Here is a 26,984-nt window from a genome sequence, read left to right as displayed (position 1 = left end):
AGCATAATATTGCACAATATTATTTACACTCCCACACTTTATGTACATTACTGATCATTCATATTCCATATTCATATTTTGTATATATTTTAATCGTTCTATATCCTCATTTTATACTCATTCTGTCTACATTGTATCTCATCATCTGCATTGTTATTGTGGTATTTATGTCTGTACCGTTGAGAGTCACAAACTGCTGGAACCAAATTCCTTGTGTGTGTCAACACACTTGGCCAATAAATCTGATTCTGATTTTAATCTGTTTTGGATTAAATTAATCTGTTTTTCACCTACGCCTTACAAATTTTTGAAACTCTGTGCTCAGGGTGCTGGTACATTTGTGCACCAGATTCTCACAGCAGTTTGCATCAGACTACACACCGTCTATATGAGCATCTGAACGATCAACACTTTGTACTTTGATTTAGTGTCACAGAGCTGGCGTATTAACAAGTCTCCATAACAAAAATAATAAACTCTCACTAACACAGGGAACTAGCATATGTGTTGTAAATGAGTGTTGATACCAACCATGTTAATTGAACCCATGCGCTTTTATATCCAGTCGGACATGAACAGTCATAAGGTTCTACAGCGCGCACTTCTGAGCTGATCTGAGCTGTCCAACCGTGATGGTGTTTAAATGTACCCCGTACATGCGCTCCAGTTAAAGGCGTTATGCACAGTTAAAAAGGCATCTTTTGGTATTTAACTTACTGGTTTTATGGGTGATTCGGGGAGGAAAAAAATATTAACAATTGCGCTCTGCTTACTTCGAGCTGAGAAGTGTGGGTCGCGCGGACCTACCGCTTCTGTCTTGATTGGCTGTCATTGGATGACATCACTAACCGCTTCAGATCCTCTTTAAATTCCATGAAATCACGTAGAGATTTTGCATAAACATTTGGCGAGTCTTAAAAATTCCGTCCAGTGAAAGGGGGGTTCAGTTTCATTAGCAGTCAGATGGAATGGCTGCTTTACGCACGAGTCTCTCAACAGCGGCGGGGGCCTCGCGTGCTCAGAGCGCGTGACGGAGAGAGCAGAGTAGCTGGAACATGAGGAGAGCACTTTTAACAGGGATAAGGAGAAACTACGCATTGTGAGCGAACTGGATTTTTACGGGTTTTTCCCCATTTGCCCTGATATGCATTTTTACTAATCATGCAACATGAATGTAACTAACGGCACTGGAGCGGACGGACCTGCGCCCTGGAACTTTACTGGTGAGTAAAAAAGCATGGAAAGCGAGACCAAAGGTACAGACCTTAGAACTGATGGGTGTGTGGTAAAGATATACACTGCGTGTGTGTGTGTGTGTGTGTGTGTGTGTGTGTGTGTGTGTGTGTGTGTGTGTGTGTGTGTGTGTGTGTGTGTGTGTGTGTGTGTGCTCATGAGCCAGAATATTGTGAAATACAATATAATATAATAAAAAAAAACGAGCGGAAAAATAAAAAATAATTTGTTTGCTGCTTTTCAAAATTGGAGATAAGCATATTAAGAAACATACTATATTAAACATACTATATACATACTGTATATTAATTAAACATACATAACATACTATATTAAACCCGATTTTAGATCTGTTCTTCTCAATATCAACCAGTAAAAATTGAGAATGAGTTTAGTTTGTTACACTAAGATCCTCTCTCTGGATCTAAAATTCTCTATTAATTCATATTGTTACATTTTGATCAATTCAGATCACTTTGTGTACAAGAAACATATGGATAAGCCACTTAGCTATTAAAATAAAATATATGTAGAAGTTTTATCAATGCATAAAACATGCATGCATCTCAAAACGAAAAATCTCAAGTTACGATTAGTATTTAGTCTTGTTATTGCCTTCGCATAAGCCTGCATGACTTTTTTATTAAGATTTGAATCGGACAGTAATAATTTTTGCCGGGTCTAAAAAGTGTAGCTTCAATACTAAAGTAGGTTAATTTACCATGCATTTCCTGTTCTATAGCAAATGTAGAGGTGTAGGTCCTATTAGTGGTCAGAGCAATCCTCCAAACAGTATATTTCTCTGTTCGTCTGCATATATAATTACTGTACTTGTTCTTTACACGGAAACCATTTCATCGTTTTTCTAACATTTTGAGTGTCTAATGGAAATCTTGTAATGTTTTCTGTAATCATTCTGTAATCATTGACTTGGGAGTTTCTTTCTTTCATTCTTCTTTTGGAAATTAGGGGTTAGTTAGATAAGCTAAGTGCTGTCGGGTAGAGTGGAGTAGAGGAAATGCAGAAAAAACGTTTTTACTCTCATTGACATGCAAAGCTCTAGCATCTTGCCTCTGTCCTACTCTCTCTCTCTCTCTCTCTCTCTCTCTCTCTCTCTCTCTCTCTCTCTCTCTCTCTCTCTCTCTCTGTGTGTGTGTGTGTGTGTGTGTGTGTGTGTGTGTGTGTGTGTGTGTGTGTGTGTGTGTGTGTGTGTGCTAAGCCCTTGCACACACACACACTCTTAGAATTAACAAAAGTAACTTTGTGACAGTCAGATCAAGGAGGCAAAAAGCATCCAGCAGATGGAGTTTTAGTTCACACTTTCTGTGAGTGAAAACGTTTTTACCTTTCAGTTTATATTTGCCAGTATCTCAACACCTATACCTCAAATTATCCTAATAGACTTCAATTATTCAAAATAACATAAATATTAAGGTAACATGCCCTGTGTGTATCTTGCCAAGTCTATATTCCCACCAGACATATATTGCACCTGTTTGGTTGGCTGAGGAAAGGCTGCTTTTATTGTTATTATATATATATATATATATATATATATATATATATATATATATATATATATATATATATATATATATATATATAGTTCCATATTTTATCATTTCAAATTACTAGTTTCACGTTATTACAAATTTCACTAGTTTCAGTTAATATATATTAACAGATTGCTCAGGGCTGCCAGCTGGTAAAAGTGAGCGATAGGAGAGTCCCAGCCTAGAAAGGAAATTTACAATGTAACACATAAGACTGTAGTAATCCTGGGACATCTTTTACCACTTATAAATGAAACATATGAGCTTGTCTACAAAGTACATGAGGAACTTTCAGCATTACTGATATTGACTGAATTATTTAGACTGAAATGTCATATCTACACTGAAAAGTTTTGAAACAATGTCTATAGTTTCAAGGTATGGAAACAAGATTTAATTTACACTTGACTGAGTAACTTGAAAACCTGAAGACATTGTAGTATAGAAGTATGGTTCTTGTTTGTTATTATGCTTGTTATTTATTTTTGTTATGTTTTTGTTTTTGAGTTTGTTTTGATTTTTTCACATTAATGACTACTTTGTCCTGCTAAGGGTCATGGTGGATCTGGATCCTATGCTGGGATCACAGGGTATAAGGTGTGATAGACCTTGATGGAATGCCAGTCCACCCCTAAGTATCATTTACACACACATTTGCATACTCATTAATACCTATGGGCAAATTAGAAAATGTACATGCATGTTTTTCAACATTACGAGGAAACCAGCAAACCAAGCATCACCACAATGTCGACCTTCATTGTTATTCATTATTATTCAGTCATTCAATTCTCCTTGCTACTTGTTTCTTCTTGTTCACAGAACAGTACACACACACACACACACACACATACACACACACACACACACACACACACACACACACACACACACACACACACACACACACACACACACACACACACACACAACACATTTAGTCACAGCAAGGGACAAGAAGAGAGAGGCCAATCTGGAAAATAATAGGTATATAATAACATGTAATAGTCACATACTCTGTAACCAAAGCCTTGTATTGTTTTTAAATACCTGTATGTATGTACAGAATTTATAACCAGCTACTGCTTGCTATATTCCAGTGTTCCTTAAAAAAATGAAGAAATTGTTGATAGCTCATATAACAGACTGAATCCAGCAGCACTACTAGACTCTCTAATCATTGTCACTCTCAGGAGAAAAGGTCTAGACTGTACTGTCAACAATAATTGCTGAGATATTGTTTTGCATCTACGGGCACTCTTAGCACACAGTAAGCCCAAAATATGTTTGTTGTTGTCTCAGAATAAATTTGAACCTGGCTACGTGGCTGAACAATTTATGAGCTAAGTATGACTTAAAATAAATTGTCAATGCTTTGTGTTAGAAATACCATTCTTGTTTGGAATTCAACATTGTCTTCCTATTTAAGATGCTTTTCCATTCCAGGACTCAAATCTTGTGACACTGTTTCTAATCATCAAGTATTTAACTCTCCCTCTGTTTCTATGAATCCCTTACGGCCTTCTCAAGGTAGAACTGACTTAATATAATTAAAGATGACAAATATTTAAGTAAGTTGTGCATAATCATTCTTGCAATATTGATCACAAGGCCATAAGCCATCTTTTAGTCACAGAACTCCACCTACATTCATTCTACATGACTTTGTCATTTATCAACCCACCAATTCTCCAAATTCCTTTCTATCTTAGGTTTCTTCAATAAAAAGAGGGAGGAATTAGAAGCCATTGTATAGCAAGCACACAATAGACATTACAACCCAGACATTAATTTACTTGTCATTAATTCTTTTTACCAGGGATTGATTTGTAGAGCCCTACTAATACAGCGATTTTATGGTTGGTATCCATGGTGATTTCATTATATAATGGTATGCGTTTTATAATCTCTTACTCTTGGTTTTATTATACAAAACAACTGAATGTCCCATTATGTACTATAGTACTGTATGTGTTGGGTTAGTAATGAAAGTTACTAACCACTAATGAGAGTTAGTGGCTTGTTTTTAAAAAAGGTCATAGGAGGATATGTGCAATTATACACTAGATAAAGAATATCAAAAAGTTTGACCATCGTATCTCCGAAATTCACACTGTTGCTATCTTTTAAATGTGCCCTTAAAATTCATTATTAGCCTATTAGCCTGACTATTCAGATTAGCATACAAAATGTTAGGCCTTAACTGGACAGTGTTAGCATGCTATCTAAAACACAGAATAATAACTATATAAATTAAGGCAATCTAACTCATCTTTTCAGAGATAATTTAGTGTGAAATGTGGAAATACACAAAAACATCAACCGTATATCACCAGCCATCCAGAGTTTTTCTTCAAACTCCTCAGCTGGCTAATGATACCAATATCACAGTAAAATAAGCTGCCATTAGAAAGCAAATGAATGCCTTACCTGTTCAATAAGAAAATAAATCTTTACAAAATTTCCTTTTATTGTATCATACTAACTCTCACGTTGAATCACTTTAACCCTTTCACATGCTTTCTCTCTCTATCACTTTATCTTGATAGTGTAACCTCTAGTCTGTCATTGGTTTTGTTTTGTGTTTAAAGTTGGGGTGTGATGGCATTTAATATAACTGGCCTGGTGTTTGATATACAGTATCTCACAGAAATGAGCACATTACTTTCATTTTTGTAAATATTTTACTATATCTTTTCATGTGGCAACACTGAAGAAATGTGCACAGCTTGTATAACAGTGTAAATTTGCTGTCCCCTCAAAATAACTCAAAACACAGCCATTAATGTCTAAACTGCTGGCCACAAAAGTGAGTACACCACTAAGTGAAAATGTCCAAATTGGGCCCAATTAGCCATTTTTCCTCCCGGGTTGTCATGTGACTCGTTAGTGTATGAATGGGGAGCAGTTGTGTAAAATTTGGTGTTATCACTCTCATTCTCTCATACTGGTCATTGGAAGTTACACATGGCACCTCATGGCAAAGAACTCTCAGGATCTGAAAAAAAAACTGATGCTCTACATAAAGATGGCTTTGGCTATAAGAAGATTGCCAAGACCCTGAAACTAAGCTGCAGCAGGCTGGCCAAGACGATACAACGGTTTAACAGGACAGGTTCCACTCAGAACAGGCCTTGCCATGGTCCACCAAAGAAACTGAGGGTAAAGATGATGGGCTGGCCCAGCATGTCTCCAGACCTAAACCCTAGGGGAGGAGTCTAAAATCCTACAGCTCCGTGATGTTGTCATGGAGGAGTGGATGAGGACTCCACTGGCAACCTGCAATGCTCTGGTGAACTTCATGCCCAATAGGGTTAAGGCAGTGCTGGAAAATAATGGTGGTTACATAAAATATTGATAATTTGGGCCCAATTTGGACATTTTCACTTAGGAGTGTACTCACTTTTGTGGTCAGCGGTTTAGACATTAATGTCTGTGTGCTGAGTTATTTTGAGGGGACAGCAAATTTACACTGTTATACAAGCTCTACACTCAGTACTTTACATTGTAGCAAAGTGTCATTTCTTCGGTGTTGTCACATGAAAAGATATAATAAAATATTTACAAAAATGTGAGGGGTATACTCACTTCTGTCAGGTATTGTATGCATATCCCAATTCAGATGTCAAACTTAATTAATCATTTCATTTATCCTTATTTTTTTTTATTAAGAATTGTACTTTAAAGACATTTTGTGGCACCTATAAAAGGCTGTGAGCCATCATACTGCTGATGCAATGTTCACAAATAGTTCATCAAAGCTTGCCATTACACACCTGCAGTCTTAGTTTCAGTGAGGAAAAAATAGCATTGTTATGCAATGAATAAGTGTGTCATATGCTAATGAATGTACACTTCACTAAGCAAAACACAGAAATGTGTGCACATTGACAATGTGTTTTTAGTTTATACAAAGGCAAATGTGATGCTCCTGATTTCACACTATCAGCACTCAAAGTAATCCCTCTCACTGAGATAAGTAAAGTTAAATATACATTTAATAATTGGTCAGTTATTATTTCTAATTATTATAAGAAAAAGAAAGGATAGAGCTGAGATGAAGATAAAATGTAGCACTGCAATAGTCATATCATAGTTATATCATCAGGCCAGTGTTATAAATATGCCAAGAGTGTTTGATGTTGGTCCCTTAGATTAAATAACATGTTTACTATGTGCATTTTGTGCGGATATTACAGTGGTCTTATTTAGTATATTTTTTAATTCACCCATTAAATTAATTCCTGGCTGTGCCACAATGAACCACCACAAACTGTTAAAAAGCATGGTCTTTGCTTGTCCCAAATGGTTAATATGTTAATGCTTATTCATGCCTACATGAACATAAAATTGTGTTGCATTTAGTGGGACTCCCTAGTGTTTGGACTGTGGATCTTACATAAATCAGACAATGAAATATGGCCATTTGCTGTTAATTGGATGCATGCAGTCTTTCTCAGCTACAGAGGCACATTTCCTCCTGTCAGCAGATAATGACAAATGTCCTGATAAAATCAGAATAGGAGGAGAGGAAGGACAAAGGCCATCTGTTAAACATTAAAGGGTAGTCTTATAAATATAATAAATATAAGGCAGAATAGTAAAGAGTGGCAAATTTGATATGATGTGCCAAGAGATTTAAGAGATTTAATTTGAATACATGTGTGTTACCGGTCTTTAGAACATCCTTTAGAAATTTTCTCATTTTGTAGGTTTTTTTTTGTGTGTGTGTGTGTGTGTGTGTGTGTGTGTGTGTGTGTGTGTGTGTGTGTGTGTGTGTGTGTGTGTGTGTGTGTTTGTGCTTTCAAATTTTAAGGAGACCAACAAGTGCTATCACAGATTCTACATCAGACTGAGGTCTGGTCTGTGACAGAACCATTCTAACACACTCACATTTTTGGTTTTGAACCATTTTACTGTAAATTTGCCAAAACGCTTAGTGTCATTATACTGTTAAATATCTGCTTTAGTCTATTTTACAGTGGAAAGGGTCTTCCTGTAGGATTTCACTTTATTTGGCTCCTGACCTGTTTTCCATTCAATGAAACCTATTTTTGCATTATGCTACCACCACCATGCATCACCGATGATACTCTATTTTGATGAAGATGAAGACTGTTTTTAGGTTTCTGTCACTTTTGGTAAAAAGTGTTTTATAGTCTTCTCAGAACTTCTCAGAAAACTTGCAAAGCACTATAAGTCCAATGTCAAGAATACAGAGCAAGAGAAACTTTACAACAGGCAATGTCTCAACCCCATTTGTTATGCATTATCTTTGAACTGCAAAGTTTTTCTTGCATACATCTACTCTATTTGCTTTTCCCACTACCATCTGCTATTCCTGAACACAGACATTCCTTATCTTCTGCAAAGATATATATATATATATATAACATAAACTCATGATTACAGTTGTGCTTTAAAACACTGCATTTCCTAAACACCTATGATTAGCCTCTCTTACTCACTGTACTGTATACCTGAATATATTCACATTGTATATTTTATCATATACACACACAAAGACTTTCTCTTATAAGCACATTTCTGAATTCACTCACTCTGTTCCTTGTAACTACACTTATTTCTTCTATCCTGACCACACAAATTAGTGACCGATTTCACTAATGCTCTTATGGGTTAATGGACAGAAATTCACACAGTCACAATCCAAAATCTCCAAATTAGGTTTACGGCATTTAGCAGACACCCCTATCCAGAGTGACTTACCTTTTTATTTAAATTTATAACTGAGCAATTGAGGGTTAAGGGCCTTGCTCAGGGGCCCACCAGTGGCAGCTTGCTGGACTTGGGGTTCGAATCCATGACCTTCTGATCAGTAGTCCAACACCTTTTCTGTGACGCTTCAGCCAGTGGTGTCTCAGTCAGGCCTTATGCCTAATCAGAAAGTCGGGGGTTCAATTATTATTAAATTATCAAACATCTGTCTCACAGTAGTCTTTAGCTGTGGAAATGATGTCTAATGTGGAACTCGGGTTGATCTATTTACAAACAGTAAGATAATTGTACAAATTGTTTCAAAGATAAAGCAGAGACTAAAGTTTTGGGCCTGGATATATTGATGATCTACAGTTGCATGATTTTCTACCAATACCACTGCTGTTGATAATACTGAAGGAAACCGACTATATGCCAAGCCTCTGTAAACAATAATCAAGAGTAACAATTATGACTGTGTATACAAAGCATTGTAGGATGAAATAAATAATTAAAGAATATTGGATGAAAATCAAAACTTCACGATAGGGACCACTGAAGACTAGGAAGGATTGTGTCAAGTGACAGCAGAACTTAAAATCCACCTTCAAGGCACTGTTTCCACAAAAACAGTCAGAAGAGAACCCCCGAGGAAGCATACAACTTGGACTGTCTGGTTCCAGCAGTCAAACACCATGGATCTGTGAAGATTTGGGTGGGCATATCTTATAACATATTCTACTGGCCCCATCATTAAGCTAAAAAGTGTTCTAAGTGACCAGGTGCATGCTATGGTCCGTCTTATTTCCAGATAACGATGTCATTTTTCTAGATGATACACAGCCATAACAGTTCAGTCTTGGTTTGAGCAGTGGTGGGAAAGAGAAGATATGTTGTGTATCTTTAGCATAGCTTTGGTAAGAGAACCTGTGTGAGCCCTATGAGACACCAGTGGAGAGTCTGTGTGGAGCAGATGTCACTCCCCTCCATGTTACCTGATATGAGAGAAGTGAAGTGATACCGGTCTGTAGTTATTGATGTCTGATGGATCCAGAGCAGGTTTTTTTAGGATGGGAATAACCCTTGCTCTCTTGAAGGTAGCTATGGATCCATTGATGATAGTGATAATGAAGGGCAGAATGTCTTGCGAGATGGTCTGGAGCATAGTGGGAGTGGATACAATGGGTAGGTGGTAGGATTGCAAAACTGGCCAGGAGTGTATGGTAAGAGTCAAGGTCTGAATCAAATTTCTTCCACTTCTCTCAGATGATCTTAGCTATCTTTAATTGTTGAGCGAAATAACTGAAAGCCAGGGAGCAGAACAAGAAGTTTTCTTGGGTTTAGTGGACAGAGGGCAGAGAAAGTCAATGGTTGAGGAAAGAGAGGAGACGAAAGTGTCTGTGGCTGAGTCCAACAGTAGTAAGGAAAAGGATCAGGAAGAGATGAAAGAGTGCTAGAAGCTACAGAAGAAGGGGAGACAGAATGGAAATTACAACGGGTAAGAGAGAGTGGGTGAGAGTTATGTAGGATAGGGACAGTGATGGTAAAGAATACCAGGTGATGATCGGAGATGTGTAGTGGGGTAGCCGTCATGTCTGTGGCTGGGGAAGGACGGGTGAAAACCAGGTCTAGGACATTTCCTCTTTTGTGTGTGGGGAAGTAGTTGAGTTTCAGGACGAAAGAGTCCAGAAGAGTCAGGAGGGAAGAAGATTGAAGCTTGTCAGAAAGGAGGTTGAAATCGCCAAGCACTGTCAGAGGGATGCTGTCGAAAAGGAAAGCACGAAGCAGTGTGTCCATTTCTTCCAGGAGGTCTCCTAGGGGACCAGGAGCTCGGTAGACAACAATGATGACAAGGTCGATTGGAGAGGTAACTGAAATGGCATGAAATTCAAAAGAGCAGATGGTTAAATGAGACAAGAAGAGAGGTGTGAAACACCATCTCCTTAACAACAGTAGACCTGTACCACCACCCCTGCCAGTTTCTCTTGGTGAGTGAAAGAAAGCAATGGCAGAGTATATATGTAGCAGCTGGTGTAGCAGTGTTCTGTGGGGATATCCAGGTCTCTGTTAGCGCAAGAAAATAAAAGGAGTAGTGGGAAGCTAAAGCCGAGATAAAATCAGCTTTCCTTACAGCAGACTGTCAATTCCAGAGCCCACCTACCATCACTGTTTGAGGGCCTACAATGGTAAGAGGTGACTTCAGAAATGGGCTTGAGGCACATATCTGTAGTACACCAAGAGTGAGATTTAAAAAAGATGTGGTAGAATATATCAAACAGTACTAGACACTTATTTACAATGCGTTAGAGGGATACTTATAAAACCACCACAGAGAATCTTCGATTTAAATGAGTAAGCCCTGCCCACAATTCACACCTTAAGGGAGACTGAAACTACTCCTGATTAATCAGCTGAGAGAACTACTAAGCAAAGACCAACACTATAAGATCAACAATGCAATATAATAGAACAAAGTGAGTTAAGCAGATAGTACACAAAAGTCAGAAACCTACCATACCAGAAGACAACATATTCAAGTAAATTGAAAGCACACTGTACAATCATTATTAAAATCCAAAGACCTAATGATCCGAAAGTATAATAAGACGAGATACAATAAGAAAAAAAAAATAAACAAATAAATAGTAAACAAACAAACAAATAAATAAATGGTTTATAGACTGTAACCCCGTACTGAGGGAGAGATGATTTTGCTTCATTATAATGAATGGAATAATGAGGACAAAAATATGGTTTATTGCAATTTATTCTACTACTAGTCTTTATCATTAGAGCTGTTTCTTCATTCTTATCATTGTGTACTTTGCCCTGACATGATGTCTGTTCTATTTATTACTATTAGTAGTAGTAGTCGTCGTAGTAGTAGTAGTAGTAGAAATAGTACAATTATTATTATTATTATTTATATCAGCAGCATTTTATAAAGGTAAACATTAATTTAAATAACAGAAATATTTGTGAGGGAATGAAGATTTAAAATTCTTACAAAGTAGTCCTGGGATGTTTAATGCTAGGATTGCCATGGGATGTGCATCCAAACAGACTCAGGGAAACTTAATTTCACATTTGTTGTAATTAGATAATTTCTTAAGGAATAACCTCTTTCAGAGTAGACATGAATATTACCATGGAGAACATTATTAATCTGTTATTTGCCAGAGACTATTCATTCTTACACAAGTCCTCTGCTGATAGCCCAGACTCTATTCTCCTGATTTCCTGCCATTTATTTTATCTGGAAGCAAATAATTATTACCTTAAATATATAATCGTTATTCTCTGCATTAGAAAGCTGAGATGCTAAACTATACCTAAATGTTTTGTTTCTCTCTCTCTCTCTCTCTCTCTCTCTCTCTCTCTCTCTCTCTCGGTGTGTGTGTGTTTTAGGTTCACTTAGTAACTTGACACGTGATGAAAATGTCAGCTGTGACAAAATCAGCAACAATGGGTCGTGTACAGTTGCTGAGGTCACTGGGAGCCCATACAAGACAGTGGAAATGGTCTTCATTGCCTTGGTTACTGGATCGATCAGCTTTGTCACTGTGGTGGGCAACATCCTAGTAATGCTGTCTATCAAAGTCAACCGGCACCTCCAAACCGTCAACAATTACTTTTTGTTCAGCTTGGCATGTGCAGACCTCATCATTGGTGTGTTCTCAATGAATCTCTACACTGTATATATACTGAAGGGCTACTGGCCGCTTGGCCCAGTGGTGTGTGATCTTTGGTTGGCTCTGGATTATGTTGTCAGTAATGCCTCTGTTATGAATCTGCTGATCATCAGCTTTGATCGCTATTTTTGTGTAACCAAACCACTAACTTACCCAACACGTCGCACAACCAAGATGGCTGGTCTGATGATTGCCTCAGCCTGGATCCTCTCCTTTATTCTGTGGGCTCCTGCAATTCTCTTCTGGCAGTTTATTGTAGGGGAACGCACTGTAGAACCAGGAGCATGCTATATCCAGTTTCTTTCTAACCCTGTGGTCACATTTGGCACAGCAATTGCTGCATTCTATCTTCCAGTGGTCATAATGACAGTGCTATACATTCACATCTCCTTAGCTAGCCGTAGCCGTGTGTCAAAGCAGAAGCCAGAAGCTAAGAAAGAGAAAAAAGGTTTGAGGTCTGCTGGACTGCTGAGGAGGCACATACTAAGGCAGAACAACAATAATCAGACTCCTCCTAAGCCCAGCCATGATTCATGCAGCACAGCTGATACCATGAAAAATGGACAGCTTGATGAGACCATAGTCCCAATAAAAGCTGATGGCAACATGCAGCATGAGGAGAAGGAGAGCTCAAATGATTCCAGTACGGCTAGCATTGCACCCAAAGAATCCAAGGAAAGAGCCAATAATGCAAGTGCCTCCCAAAAAGGCTTGACATCTGGCTCTGCCCAGGTACCCAAACTTAACCCAGTCTCTAAATGGTCCAAGATCAAGATTGTCACCAAACAGACAGGAGATGAGTGCATTACTGCTATTGAAATAATTCCCCCAGAAAGTGGCACAGAGGGCCGCTCTATCCCAATCAACCGGCCCCGCACAGTGGTACGCAAGTTTGCCAGCATTGCCCGCAGCCAGGTGAAAAGAAAAAGACAAATGGCAGCACGTGAGAAGAAAGTGACAAAGACAATCTTTGCCATCCTTCTGGCCTTCATCATTACATGGACCCCATATAATGTTATGGTCCTTATCAGCACATTCTGTCAGTCCTGTGTGCCAGACACAGTCTGGGCCATTGGATACTGGCTTTGCTATGTGAACAGCACCATAAACCCTGCCTGCTATGCTTTGTGCAATGCTACCTTTAAAAAGACCTTCAAGAACCTCCTTATGTGCCAGTACAAAAATATTGGAACCAGGTGAACTGGATGCTCTTCACTGGATTCTGATTGATAATTGGGTTGTTCCCAGTATTTTAGGCCAGTGTCTCTAATGCATTAAAATCTGAAATGTATTATGTATTATTTTGTGTAAGGCATTAATGCTTAGTGCATTGTGCAGTTTCAATCCAGATCTTTAAACAAACAAATAAATATACGAAGACAAAACAAAAGGCTGTATTAACATCTGATCAGGTGAACTCATCTGCTGCTGGTAAATATACTTGTATATAATGTTGCTCTGCTTATATCTACTGCCAAGTTTATCACCAAATCATACGATTTGCATTAGTTGAGTGACTGGACTGAAAAAAGTTCTTATAGTATTCATTTGTGCAGAATAATAAGATCATCCAAAACAAGCACTTTTTTTAAAACCTAAATGTAACCCTGAATAATATTGATGAACTGTGAATTCCCAATGCTTTTCCCAAATAGAACCCAACCGTTGTAGTGAAGAACTTTCCATATATAAACAAGCATGTATGTATGTATGATATAAGTCTGTGGCATTTTGGTTAGGGTATGTATATAATATATAACATGCTTATAAATACTCCTACAAAGTAAGGTTTCCTGCATTTTATATGTACTGTGTTTGTACTCTTGTATTTAATTAGTAATTTACATTTAATTTCTATTTATGAAATATATTGCTGTCTATAACCAAATGTATCAGAGTTTCACCTATATTATCATACAAGTAGAGTTCAGGGGAATATTTACTGTATAGCAGGGTGCTGCAAATATCTAATGAAAAGAGAGCACAGCCAGCCTGATTGGGCCATTTAAAACCCAACAAATTGCTGTATATTTGTATTTTCTGAAAGTGAAAAACAATTCACATTTATACATACACAAAATATTGTTGTTCTGGCCAAAGTACATAAACCTTAGTTAAAAGCTATTAACATGCTGGTTCTCACTACTGAACTATATCATCTAGTGAGCTAACCTACTGTAATCTAGCTTGAAAAGGTTTGGGTGGTGGCATTCCTTGTCTCATACAGTATTGGTTTTCTCCTAGCAATATTATTATTATCTAATTAAGCTGCCTATTAGAATCCTTTGGAAAAATATTTAGCCTTATTACCAGCTTTAGAAGCTAAAAACATTCACAATTGGTCTTTAAAACAGATACACAAATTAACAAACTATCATTAAAGCACGAATTGTCTCCTGGATTATCCGGACAGAATCCTTGCTTTCCTCCACGTAAGCACTGATGCCACAGATCCTCTTTAATGCTCACGGAACCACCCTGTTTTTTCTGTTTTAAATATTACATGTAAGAATTAGTAGTCATGATGATAGAGGAAAAACTACTTGCTATAAAATCAGCTACATCACAGCTATATAATTAATAAATACAGTAATGTATTAGCTACAGGACAGAAAATTATTTACAGCTAACTGCTGTTCAAATGCTTTAGCTAGAAAGCTGAAAAATAAAACCATTAATTTGGCTGAATCTCAGGATTAGGACAGCAGTCCTGCTCTTTTAAGTTCCAACGGGAATTAAGTCCCGTTCTTTATTCATGGCACCTCTTTCTAGTGATATGTTTGCTATTTATCTCTCTAGTTTGTTAGGGTCATTAATAGTTTACTTAGATGCAAATGGAACATTGTGGTCTCTATAATGCTGGGTAAATAAAAATGAGAAAGATTTGACTTTTTATCATTTTTCCTACTAATGGTCTGTTGAAATCATTGGAATGCTCCAATACAATATGCCAGAGCCATGTACAATAATAGACAAGGGTTTCCATAATAGCATATAGACGTTTTGTGATTTTGTGAAAATGTGACATTTTCACTATTCATGATTTAAGTACATTAAAAAAATTCACTTTCCTGTCTCTGAAAAAAATCTGCTTCTTAAATTTAACGTTTCCAATCACATGTATGATGCAGCTGATCATATCCTAGAAATCAATGTAAAACAATGTCTTAATCAATCATAGTCTCTTCTTGAATTGTGAACTATAAGGTATATGTCCAGGTTAAGCATAGTCCACTTTTGGTTTTTTGGATTATCAATAGAAATGATCCCATAAGTAACTCTGAAAGGGTTTACATGTGTATGAATATGAAATGTAATGCATAAACCCAATAAAAACCCTACTAACAATCAGGGTTTTTTTTTGTTTTAAGTATGCCATTATTCTCCTACTTTACTTTTAGAGAAGCCAAAGAACAAAACCATGTAAAACATTTCTTTATTGATTTTCTAACCTTACTATCTCTGTGCAAAGAAAATATTGTATAGACAAAGGACTAGTTTAACAAATGGTCAGTTTGACTAGTAAAATTTTAATTGCTAGATTGCTATGTGTGCTTTTCTGACACATTGAATGTTATGCTTTGGTCAAATTGACACTGCCACTGCACTTTGGCTGTGTGAATCCTAATTAAAAATGGAAATTTTAGCTAAAAGCACAGAGGTGCTTTATCCTGGTCAGTGTTTGAGTGAATCCAGAAATCCTGGAAACACTTGCCACAAGCATAAGGGTTCACCCATGTTGCCAGAATATGCTGGCAGGCTCAATGATGGTAGCATATTCTATTATAATTTGCATTGTACTTTCACAATATCATTTATTTTAAGTAAAACTGATCCTACAAAAAGCAGTACAACTTCAAAAAACACTAAACTATTCAGGTAACTCTACTGCATCCTCATCAAATTTTAATTAAAAAAAGCATTTATATGACAAATCATTAAGTACACAGGCTGGTCTCTCACTCTCTGTGAGTGTGTGTGTGTGAGAGAGAGGGGGGGGGGAGGAGAGAGAGAGAGCAGTTCTTGTGTCAAACGGGAACTGAGATTCTGACAGAGTAATATTTCTGTCTTCTATAAAGAGTCAAAGGATTGTTTTCCTCTAAACATCAGCATTTCATACTCCCTTGTGGAACAGGGATGTCATATAATATCTGTCAATCATATCACAGCGGCCACAATCCTATGCTCTAAAACTGTAACACAGCATGTAAAAAAAGGGTGTCTAGTGTATGACATATCAACAGAGAAAAAAAAAAAGAGTGTCAGAGAGCTAGAAAATTGAAAGGCTAGGATTTGGAGGTCTGGTCTTCACACTTCCATTGCTGGATGTCTCCTTTTTCTAGTTTCCTTTTCCCTTCCCTTTCTTTCCTGGGTAGAGTGGAAAGACACAGGATCAATGTTTAATTTCGCACATCTGATGTTTAAGCCTTAGCACATATCAAAACACAGTGATTATTAGCATGTGGCAGAACAATAATTATTATATTCTAATGTAGTCACTGTAAGTGTCTGAACGACTGGTGTGTATCATACCTTGTACAGTATATTGTGTAATTTAATGGCTACTCATTGCAGACATGTAGTAATAGTATTACTTTGCACAGATTAAATTATTCTATAGATTAAATTCTTAATAAAGATGAAGCAGCCTGAAATATTAAACTATTGATAATATTTGAAGGTTTACATTAATGTATTCATTCAAATGATTATTATTATTACCATAAAAACATACACAGGGATTTGTATAGCACATGCACACAAAAATAGATCTTAAACAATTACAATGTGACAAAGAAAATGCATAATTGTTGATATGGTGAAGCTCTCAGATTATTTGAATATTATGGAAGAAGTTCAATGTGTCAGCAAAATTTCTGCCACTTGAGATTCTTCAGGGTTTGTGTTACAAAAAAAGGAACCAAAATAATGTCAGACCTTTTTTCACCTTTAATGTGATACATTTGTGTATGTTTGTGTATATATTCAAAGCCCTAAAATAAATTTATTCAACCACCTTTTGTTTGTAATACAGCACTCAACTTTTTTTGGTAAAGATTCTATTCCTACTTAAAACAACCTACAATCTTGATTTGGCAATTTTTATTCCAGGCTTCCTTGCAAAAATTCTCCAGATCTATCAAATTCTGAGGAGAGTTCCTGTAAACAGCCCTTTTCAATTCTTTCAGGTAGGATTCTGGGCTGGGCTCTGACTGGGCCATTCCAAATTATTGAACTACTACTTCTGAAAGGTTTGTGCTTTGGGTTTTTATTGTGTTGGATGGAGCAATATTTCTTTATCTTCAGCTGTCCAACAGAGGCCTGCAGGATTTGTGCCAGAATTGTATGGTTTTAGGAACAGTCCATCATTCATTGAAACTTTAAGTGCCAGGTCCAGCTGGAGAGAATGAGCCCTATCGCATGATACTGCCACCACTATTTTTCACTCTGGGTATGGTTTTCTTTGGGTGACCAGTAATTGCCAGATATCCCTGCAGCTCCTTTAAAGATTTAGACTTTTCCTTTTGTCAATTTTAGAGAGATCATCTGTTATTGGTAATGTCAATGCAGTGCCCATTTACTCCGACTGATGATGGCCTTCAAGATGTACTGATGATACAATAATTACTTTTATACATGAATGAATGTGATTAGTTAATTATAAGCATAATCACACACCCCATTACAAAAGGGTGTGAAGACTTGTGCAAACAGTTCCTTGCAAGGTTTTTATATATTTTTTCTTTACACATGGAAAAGATTATATAATTGGCATGTTTAATTATGGCTTATTTGTTTTTACACCCTAAAAACCTGCAATTTTTAATAGGGGTTTGTAGTCATTTATTGACTGCATATTATAAAACATGTAAGTTAACAGACAAATGTGAGCCAATAAGTTTTTGAATATTATGTCATGCTTGAAAGCTAGAAATATTTTTCAGCAAATCTGGAACAAAATTAGCTCCAGGTCTATAGAGTGATTCCCTCTCCACTCTAGTTCCTCTGGCTTTTGTTCGATTCAGCATCCTACTCAAACACCCACTGAAGGCCTTGAGTTCTCACCAAGACAAAGATTACAGTGCTTGTGCGTAAAGCCTTCACCATAGTCCAAACAAACACAAACAGATTGGTCCGTGCAATAGTCTTTTTGGTGAAGGATTTATACACAAGAGGATCACATGCCTCTGTTTTCTCTATATATGCAGAAATTTAATTGGAGCTGAGAAGTACACTTTAAAACAAAAAAAAAAAAGAGATGTGTCATGTAGGGGCAAAAACACTATTGTCAACAATACCTGAGGGATGTACCTGATGTACATTTTTTTTACCTTTGGACTTGGCTTTGTTCTTGGTTGAGCAGGGTTTTTGGACCGTAATGACAGGCTGACACTCAGCATGATAGAGAGCCTTCTGTAGGGTGCCAGTGCGACTCTTCATGCCTAAAGCAGCGTCACACTCACCCCAAATTTCAAACTTGTATTTGCAGTCAGCTGAAGACAGAAAAATATTAAGTAATTTGTGAAAGGCTGTAATATTACAATTTTTAAAAAAGAGAAGGGGTCTGAATAGTTTTTGAAGATATTGTATATAAAATGATGATTTTAAGCCTTACCCCCAAAATCCTTCTTCCAGTTGCAGGGAACCTTGCACTTCAGCTTCTTGATCTGATCATTGCAAGTCCCCTCCCTCATACCACTTCCACAATCGCCGTTATTAGCCACACAGTTCCCAAAACGCCAATCTGTGCAGTCTGAGGCCCCTTTCACTCCTTTACCTTTATCTAGCACAGGACATTGTAATTTTTTATATTATTAATACTTAATAATTCTTAAAAATGTTGTCTATTATTATTTCATGTCAACCTGTCTTAATTTCACATTTCACAGGAGGTATTGGTAAGCAAAGTGTTCAGAATAATTATGACATGGCTCATTCAGAAACTAAATTGGTTTGCAGTATTAAAAAAAATAGCAAAGTGATCTTATGTTTTACATGATTTTAAAAAGTATTACCTTTCTTGTTTTTTCCAGCTTCTGTAGTGACAATCATCAAGGCCACTAGGAGCAGAAAAATGGTAGAAAACAGGCCACGCATCCTAAAAGATCCGAACATAAATATTTCACTAAATTAGTTAAATGTTATTTCAGATATATGTATTTAAAGTAAATAAGAATTAAAATGCATCACAGAAGAGATGTACATTTTCAAAAGATCACAAAAAGAAATGTTCTAATGCATTCATTATCTTCTAATACACCTTGTACATAAATTATGGATTTTTGTGTCCAATGTTTTTCAAGGTAAATAGGCAAGATTTTGTATACAAGACTTCAAAAACTGCAATTTTTTTTCTTTTATCAAATAATTTGTATAAAACCTGCACATTGTTAATTCAATGAGGACTATGCTTTTGGTGTAAAATGGAAACTTAATTGAACTGAATCATATGATACCTTAATAGAGTTGTAGTGAACATTATTGGAAATATATTATATCCCTTTATCCTTCAAGATTGATGCCTAACTGCATGCCACCACCCACACAGATTAAAAGCTTCTTGTTCCTGAATATGTTTTAGTCATGATGCATTCCACACGTCTGACTTACGCACAATAAGCATATTGATTCCCTTTTAATCCATATTCTTTCATGTGGATTTAGGATGTAAACACATACCCACCTGCTTCATTAATTGTTTAACTGGATACCACTAATGCTAATCCCCAAATGTTGTCCTGCGTGGAGCAGCATATTGTGGGATGCGGCACTGAAAATCTTTCTATTGGCATGTATAATGCTATTTTGCACAAATACTAAATAATTGAAATTCACTGATCAATTCAGGTGTGGCAACAAAATACGAATCACACAGTTGACCTATAATTAAATAAAATGTCTAACAAAACTAACACACTCACCAAATGTATTGATATCACAGATACATGGAATCAGCTGAATAAACAGTACAAGCTACAGACTAGTGATCACTCACAAAGGCATGCAAGACAGAAAACAATTAACTTTAAAATAAATAAATAAATAAATAAATAAATAAAAAGCTGTGAGTCACGTTTTCTATGGCAATAGTATCTATTTTTTATCTATTTTTTATATGGTGTGAATTTTGGACTCGTCTAAATAAAAACCTTCGCACTTGTATACAAGTCACACATTTGTCACTACCACCAAAATATGAAAACAAAATCAAAGAAAACTGAAACCAAATTTTCTGTAAGATTTATCTGCAATTGTATTCATGAATGCAAATGACACCTAAGTACAAAATAATTAAATATTTTCATAAAATGGCACTTAAATGCATTTCATTGATGAGAATTGATTTGATTGGATATCGCAGCAGCACACCTAACCTCACCTGCTCATAACATGTCAAAAGATAATGTTTAGAGTGTGCGTAAAAGACAAGAGGCCCATTTCTTAATGTTACATATAGAAAACTGCAGTTCCAAAGGTCCACTAAAGCACAGACCACCAAGCTATTTGTTTTGAATGAACCACTTTAACTGTAAAATAAATTTAACACATAATTCAGCACACTTTATGGACATAAACTTTTTAAACATTATGGTCATTATTCAAAAGAGTACAGTAACATTCTGGCTATATTTTAATCAAAGCTACTATTATTTCATCTGATTTTAATTTAAAGCAAGACATTTTTGTATAGTGCTTTTAACAATAGATACTGTTGCAGCTTTACATAAATACATAAATTCATGTTTAAATGTAAATTTATCCCTAATGAGAAACTCCCTGAGACGATATGAGGAACAAACCTTGAGAAGTACCAGACTTAAAAAGGAAAGCTATCCTCATCATGGTGGGACCCAATAGGATGATTTATAAAATAAATTCATAATTTAAAAATGTTAACACAGCAATTATGCATCAGTATATAAAGCTAACTGTGTTTTCTTTAATGAAAAAAATATATTTATATTATCATATACACAAAAAAGCTTGACAATCATAAAAAACAATAAAAAGATCATTATATATTCTAATATAACAGAAGCACAAAACAAACATGGCTACGAAGATGGAGTACAGAAATATGATTCAATTAGCAGTTACCCACATCCTGTGCATCTTGTGATGTCCAAAAGGCTCAAAATGTACTGGAATATTACTGACTTACCTCAGTACTTGGATATTTTACACATACACAGTACTAGTGTTGGGCAATTTAGACCAAATCTAATATCTCTCATATGCTCAACAATATATCCTATGATATATACATTTTCTCTAAAATTGCTGAATTAACTAAAAATACTTACTGGATATCTAGATATGCGTCCTTTATCTGCATACATGACTAATTTTGATCATTTTGTGAACTACAACCCAATGAACTTTTTCTTTTCTCCATTTATTTGGAAGGGACATTGAACAGAACTACCACAAATAAGAAAAGTAAAAATGTAACATTTTCAAAAAGGGAACAACGAAAAATAAATATTAAAACACCTCAGTAAACTTTAATTTTCAGGAATCCAAACATCAATAGTACCTCCCTATATAGGTGCAAATTCTTCGACTTTTATTTGAACTGATGCCTATTCTTTTGTGTTGCAGGGAGTTTCACTGTATGTCACAGTCTTCCAGGCTCGTTTTTGTTATAGTACACCTCTGGTAAATCTGCTCCAAACTTGGTGATGTAAATTGGCTGCTTTAAAATGGGTTTGTGACATTGGGGATATAGATGATGTAGGAAAATATCTAGACATTTTTGATCGTCCTACAAGATGCATAATCATATTGTATAGCCCTAGACAAAACACACATTATTACCATATTTCCTCAATGTGTGTGCTAAGTTGACAAAAGAAATAAAGCATAGCATTAGTATTTAAGACCAAGTTGTTTGTCCCTGTGGCTGCATTTATTTTATTAGTAGCCAGTCTTTGAAGAACACTCACTCAGTGTGTTTCAGACTGATTAAAAACACACCCACATTAAGCTGTTGTTCAGTAACTGCATGGCTCCTACAGCTGAGTACACTCTTTATCACTGGCTTACATCTCCAAGACAATAACAAGAGCATAAGATTGCAAACAGGAAGAGAGAATAGACTCAACACCATAGGACATCACTACATCAGGACAAAGCACACACACACACACACACACACACACACACACACACACACACACACACACACACACACACACACACACACACACACACACACACTTTAGCTCTAGCAACCAGTTATGGATATTCTTAAAGTTTACATGCTGGGTCATGCATTCTTATTGTCTCTTGGCAAGCAAAAGACTCAACTCTCCCATAGTGTAATTTAAATTACCATTCAGTGTCTCACTCTAGTCTTCACCTGAGCCTTTCATCATGTGGCGCCAAACTTTTATGGCTAGCAATAACTATGGGCAATAAAACTTGCTCTCTATATATCCTCTCTTTGCCTACTCAGGGCAAATACTTAGGCCTCATTTAGATCCTCCATAAATAGAGACTCACTAAATCAATCTATTCTATCCAAAACTCTAATTAAGTGTCACTTACCCTCATGCCTGCTGAAGCATAACTAAAGGAGTCACCCCTCTTTTTCTGTGCCACAAAATTCTCTTGGCTTTCAAAATTCTCTATTTTACTGTTTCTTTTCCTACTTTTCCCATTTTCTCTGCTGCTATTAGGAAATGCAAACCACCTGTTCTCTGAGAATCTTGTGTGTGACTGTGTGTGTGTGTGTTTGAGGGTTGTCTCTGGGCTACAATTTGAATGTGATGGGAAATGTTCACATACAATTATGCACAAGTGCCACACACACACATTATATGCATACATTTAAAACAATTGTGTGTGTGTGTGTGTGTGTGTGTGTGTGTGTGTGTGTGTGTGTGTGTGTGTGTGTGTGTGTGTGTGTGTGTGTGTGTAGTGTAGTGTTTGTTGCATGACAAGTTGGAATTAAACTAATTTCCATACCAGAGTAAAAAACACAAAGATGTGACCCAGTTCGCTAGTTTTGGCAGAGCTGTGCACTCATCAGGAGGTCTTTGGCTCATTCAGATGTATAAAAAGCCATCTCACTGCCAACATATCTTAGATCCATTACTGCTGTGCCCTAACATTCCAATTAAGTAAAATTCTTTCATGAGTTTGAAAGAGACCAATCTAAAAACTAAACACATTATTACATTCCCTACAGAATGTAGATAAAATATAAATACAGAATATCAGAGGCTAAAAACATTTTGACCAAATATAGATCGACACATACAGGAAGAACTGAAGTCCAGGCAGCAAAAACAGACAACATGCATAAAAACAGCTGTCACAGTAAACACATTACTACAAGTACTGGAAACTATGATTATACTGTCTGTGATTAAGCATCATAAATCCACATTGTTTATCATGTGTAGACATGCAAAAAAAAAACAAAAAAAAAACGCACACACACAAAATCTCACTCACAGTGAGAGAGAGAGAGAGAGAGAGAGAGAGAGAGAGAGAGAGAGAGAGAGAGAGAGAGAGAGAGAGAGAGAGAGAGAGAGAGAGAGAGAGAGAGAGAGAGAGAGAGAGAGAACAAAGTTCAATGTTCAGCTCTACTCAGGTCACTACACTGATTATTCAATACAAATCTTGAGTGCTTTAAAGCCAAGAGCAGAAACCTCCCTATTTTAGTGGTAAAGCATTTGGACCCTGTGGCTTTGCGCTTCTGCATTTCCCAGTTGAAATATAAAAAGTTAACCAGTACATGAAGTTAAACTATGTCTCTGTGCCATATTTACTCCTCTGTCTTCTCATACAAAATATGAACAATATATCAACAGCAAAATATACCTATATGTAAATAATGTTAGAAAGCTGTACAACGTATTAGAGCTATTACAAATTCATTATCTGTGCCATGATGGTAGTATTTTTCCATATCATTTAAATATCTAGAACATTTTTTTTGCAGTCTTGGTCCAAAAAAAGAGCGAAAAAGGAGATATATAAGTATATTCTCCAATTATCGTAAATGGACCACTTTAATCGTTGAACTAGCAGATTAATTACCCAAATATTTAACCTTTTTAGTTAGAAAACATTAATGTTTTTTTATTCTTGAACAGTTGCATTGCATCATATACTAGATTCGTAATATTCTGTATTTCTTATAAATCTTTTTGACATTCACCAAGATTCAATTTAATCTCATTATATTAACCTGAAGTCAACAAACCATAATAACTAATTAATAACTATTATACTGCTACTTTATAGTAGTTTAATAACCCATCACTGTAATCTCATTAAATTAAAAATACATACATACACACATACACACACACACACACACACACACACACACACACACACACACACACACACACACACACACACACACACACACACACACACACACACACATACATACATACATACATACATACATACATGTGCAAACCCCTGTACATCACACACCCCTTGAGGCTTATTGACCTCACTTTGGAAAACACAGCTACAAGATGTATACTTTTAGGAGTTTGAATGCACACTACATCATTTTTAATCTATTATTGATTTTTTTTTCCACATATCTGGTATTCACATTCAAGGAGCTTATGGAAAATTACCCACAGTCAAAGCAAGAGGGAAAGCAGTTACTTATTTCTCCCCTTAACACACAACCATGCAGGCTGTACAACAATGTCTAGCATGAAATGTGATTGTAATCACTGGAATGAGAACTGAGGCAGATGAAGGGGAAAGAGGCTGCAGATGCAAACACAGGCTGGGTGAAAAGGTCTCTCTCTCTCTCTCTCTCATGTATATATATATATATATATATATCTTTCTCTCCCCCTCTCTCTCTCTCCCTCTCTCTCATATATATATATATATATATATATATATATATATATATATATATATATATATATATATATATATCCCGCTCTTTCTCTCCCTCTCTCTCTTCCCCCTCTCTCTTTCTCCCCCTATCCCTCACATGCTCTCTCTCTCTCTCTCTCTCTCTCACACACACACACACACACACACACACACTCTCTCTCTCTCTCTCTCTCTCTCTCTCTCTCTCTCTCTCTCTCTCTCTCTCTCTCCAACCTGAAGCTTTTGACTCAGCTCGCCTTAATCAGCCCATTAAAGTCAATAGGAGATGAACACTACCAAGGGCATTAAAAGCACACAAACTGCCTCTCTCCAGCTCTCCACCTCCTCACTAACTCCCTTCACCATTCACTCTGTAGCTTTTGTTATTAGTATTACTGTGTGCATGTACCATCCTGCTTTATTGCGTTTGCTTATCACAGCACACCAGAACTACCATTAACAGCTTTCTTGGTTAAAAAGTGCTTAAAACTTTATTTTAAACTTTTAAAACTAAACAAAACTATTTTATATATAGATTTTTTGGGTAACATAACATATCAGCATACAAAAGCAGGGTTAATACTAAATAAAAGTGCAGATCAGGGCTTCTTTTTTTTTTTTTTTTTTTTCACTAAACGTTCAAGGGAGAAATTGTATGATTTTCCCAAAGAATTATCACTTGGTTTGTTTACTTTAAACCTTTACTTGCTGATAATCCGAATTAGATGCGCTTCCATTCATATAGCTTTTTTTAACTTTACTTAAAGAAAAGAATTCAGTATAAAATCCCCACAGTTTCTGCGCTACTTCATGTGTGTTAAAAGTGAACTTTATACACTTACTCGATCGCTCTGTTTCAAGCTCCACACACAAAAGTTAGGAAAACTGTGTCTGCAAGTTCCTCTCCAGCATCCGCTCGAAGCCTGGCTTTGTTTCTGTCCAAACAAAAGTAAGTGTGAACCAAACCCCAGTCTGAACAGCTTTAAATTAGACACCCCATGACGCCCAGAGTCACGTGACCGGCATTCCGTTGGCGAGGTTAAGAGAGCGTGGCACTGTCATGCAAAATGAAGCCTATCCCTAAAATCCTTATACACAGGGAAAATTAAGATTCTATTTATTTATTTATTCATTTATTCATCTATTTATTTATTTAGGAAAATTCTCTAAATGAATGCTTTTCTATTTGCAAACACACACAAAAAGTAAAAAAGACAAAAAGTCCTGTTTGATGTGCTTGCAATTTTTCCAGTTAAAGTCCATAGCAAAATAGAAGGCATTTTACTAAATCATGTGGAGTATGGAGACTATGTCTGTATGTATGGAGAATTTCTGGACAGCCTGTAGTTAAATTCCTGACAAATTTGTCCTTCTGATCTTTTTCTATGCATATATAACTCTTCTAAGCTGTGTGTAGGGTGACCTGGTATAGCATAGTCATAGTCCAAAAAAGTCCAGATATTTTATAGTGATAACAGCAAAAGGGTGGATGCTATATAAACAGATAGCATAAGACTTGACTACACGTTTCTCAACTGAGTCAGATGTGTTTGTACATTACAATAGTGTGTAAATGTAGGTTTGCTAACACCCCTGACATCAAGGTCAGCTGCAAGGAGTAGAAATGACAATGAAATACATTCTCATATATATATATATATATATATATATATATATATATATATATATATATATATATATATATATATATATATAAACACAAAAAAAAACTCTGGCTTGCACATAATTCTAGAGATTGGGACAGATTTCATAGATGAAATGACTTTTGAATATCTATATTACATAAGGATAATGTGATTGGTGTCTCACACACACACACACACACACACACACACACACACACACACACACACACACACACACACACACACACACACACACACACACACACACACACACA

General features: G+C 36.3%; 2 protein-coding genes across 3 annotated transcripts; one reads left to right on the top strand and one right to left on the bottom strand.

Annotated features, from left to right (window-relative positions):
• The first annotated feature begins 674 nt into the window (after positions 1 to 674).
• On the top strand, positions 675 to 16,223 carry chrm4a (cholinergic receptor, muscarinic 4a). Its single transcript, XM_027133045.2, has 2 exons — positions 675 to 1,223; positions 11,913 to 16,223. Exons 1-2 carry the CDS (start codon positions 1,169 to 1,171, stop codon positions 13,394 to 13,396), a joined length of 1,539 nt encoding a protein of 512 aa, XP_026988846.1. The 5' UTR covers positions 675 to 1,168; the 3' UTR covers positions 13,397 to 16,223.
• On the bottom strand, positions 15,616 to 26,063 carry mdka (midkine a). 2 transcript variants are annotated; one of them, XM_027133046.2, is made up of 5 exons: positions 25,906 to 26,063; positions 19,213 to 19,295; positions 18,813 to 18,980; positions 18,529 to 18,690; positions 15,616 to 16,564 (listed from the first exon to the last, which is right to left on the bottom strand). In XM_027133046.2, the coding sequence occupies exons 2-5, from the start codon at positions 19,292 to 19,294 to the stop codon at positions 16,536 to 16,538; spliced, it is 441 nt and encodes a 146-aa protein (XP_026988847.1). In that variant the 5' UTR covers position 19,295; positions 25,906 to 26,063; the 3' UTR covers positions 15,616 to 16,535. The 2 variants fall into 2 exon arrangements, with proteins under 2 accessions (XP_026988847.1, XP_047675603.1); XM_047819647.1 differs by lacking the exon at positions 25,906 to 26,063 and having other exon boundaries at positions 19,213 to 19,312.
• Between the last annotated feature and the right edge of the window lie 921 nt (positions 26,064 to 26,984).

Source organism: Tachysurus fulvidraco, chromosome 1 (genome assembly GCF_022655615.1).
Source record: "Tachysurus fulvidraco isolate hzauxx_2018 chromosome 1, HZAU_PFXX_2.0, whole genome shotgun sequence".
Taxonomy (NCBI): Eukaryota; Metazoa; Chordata; class Actinopteri; order Siluriformes; family Bagridae; genus Tachysurus; species Tachysurus fulvidraco.
The sequence above is the reverse complement of the archived record's forward strand: the minus strand, read 5'-3'. Positions and strand labels throughout refer to the sequence as shown.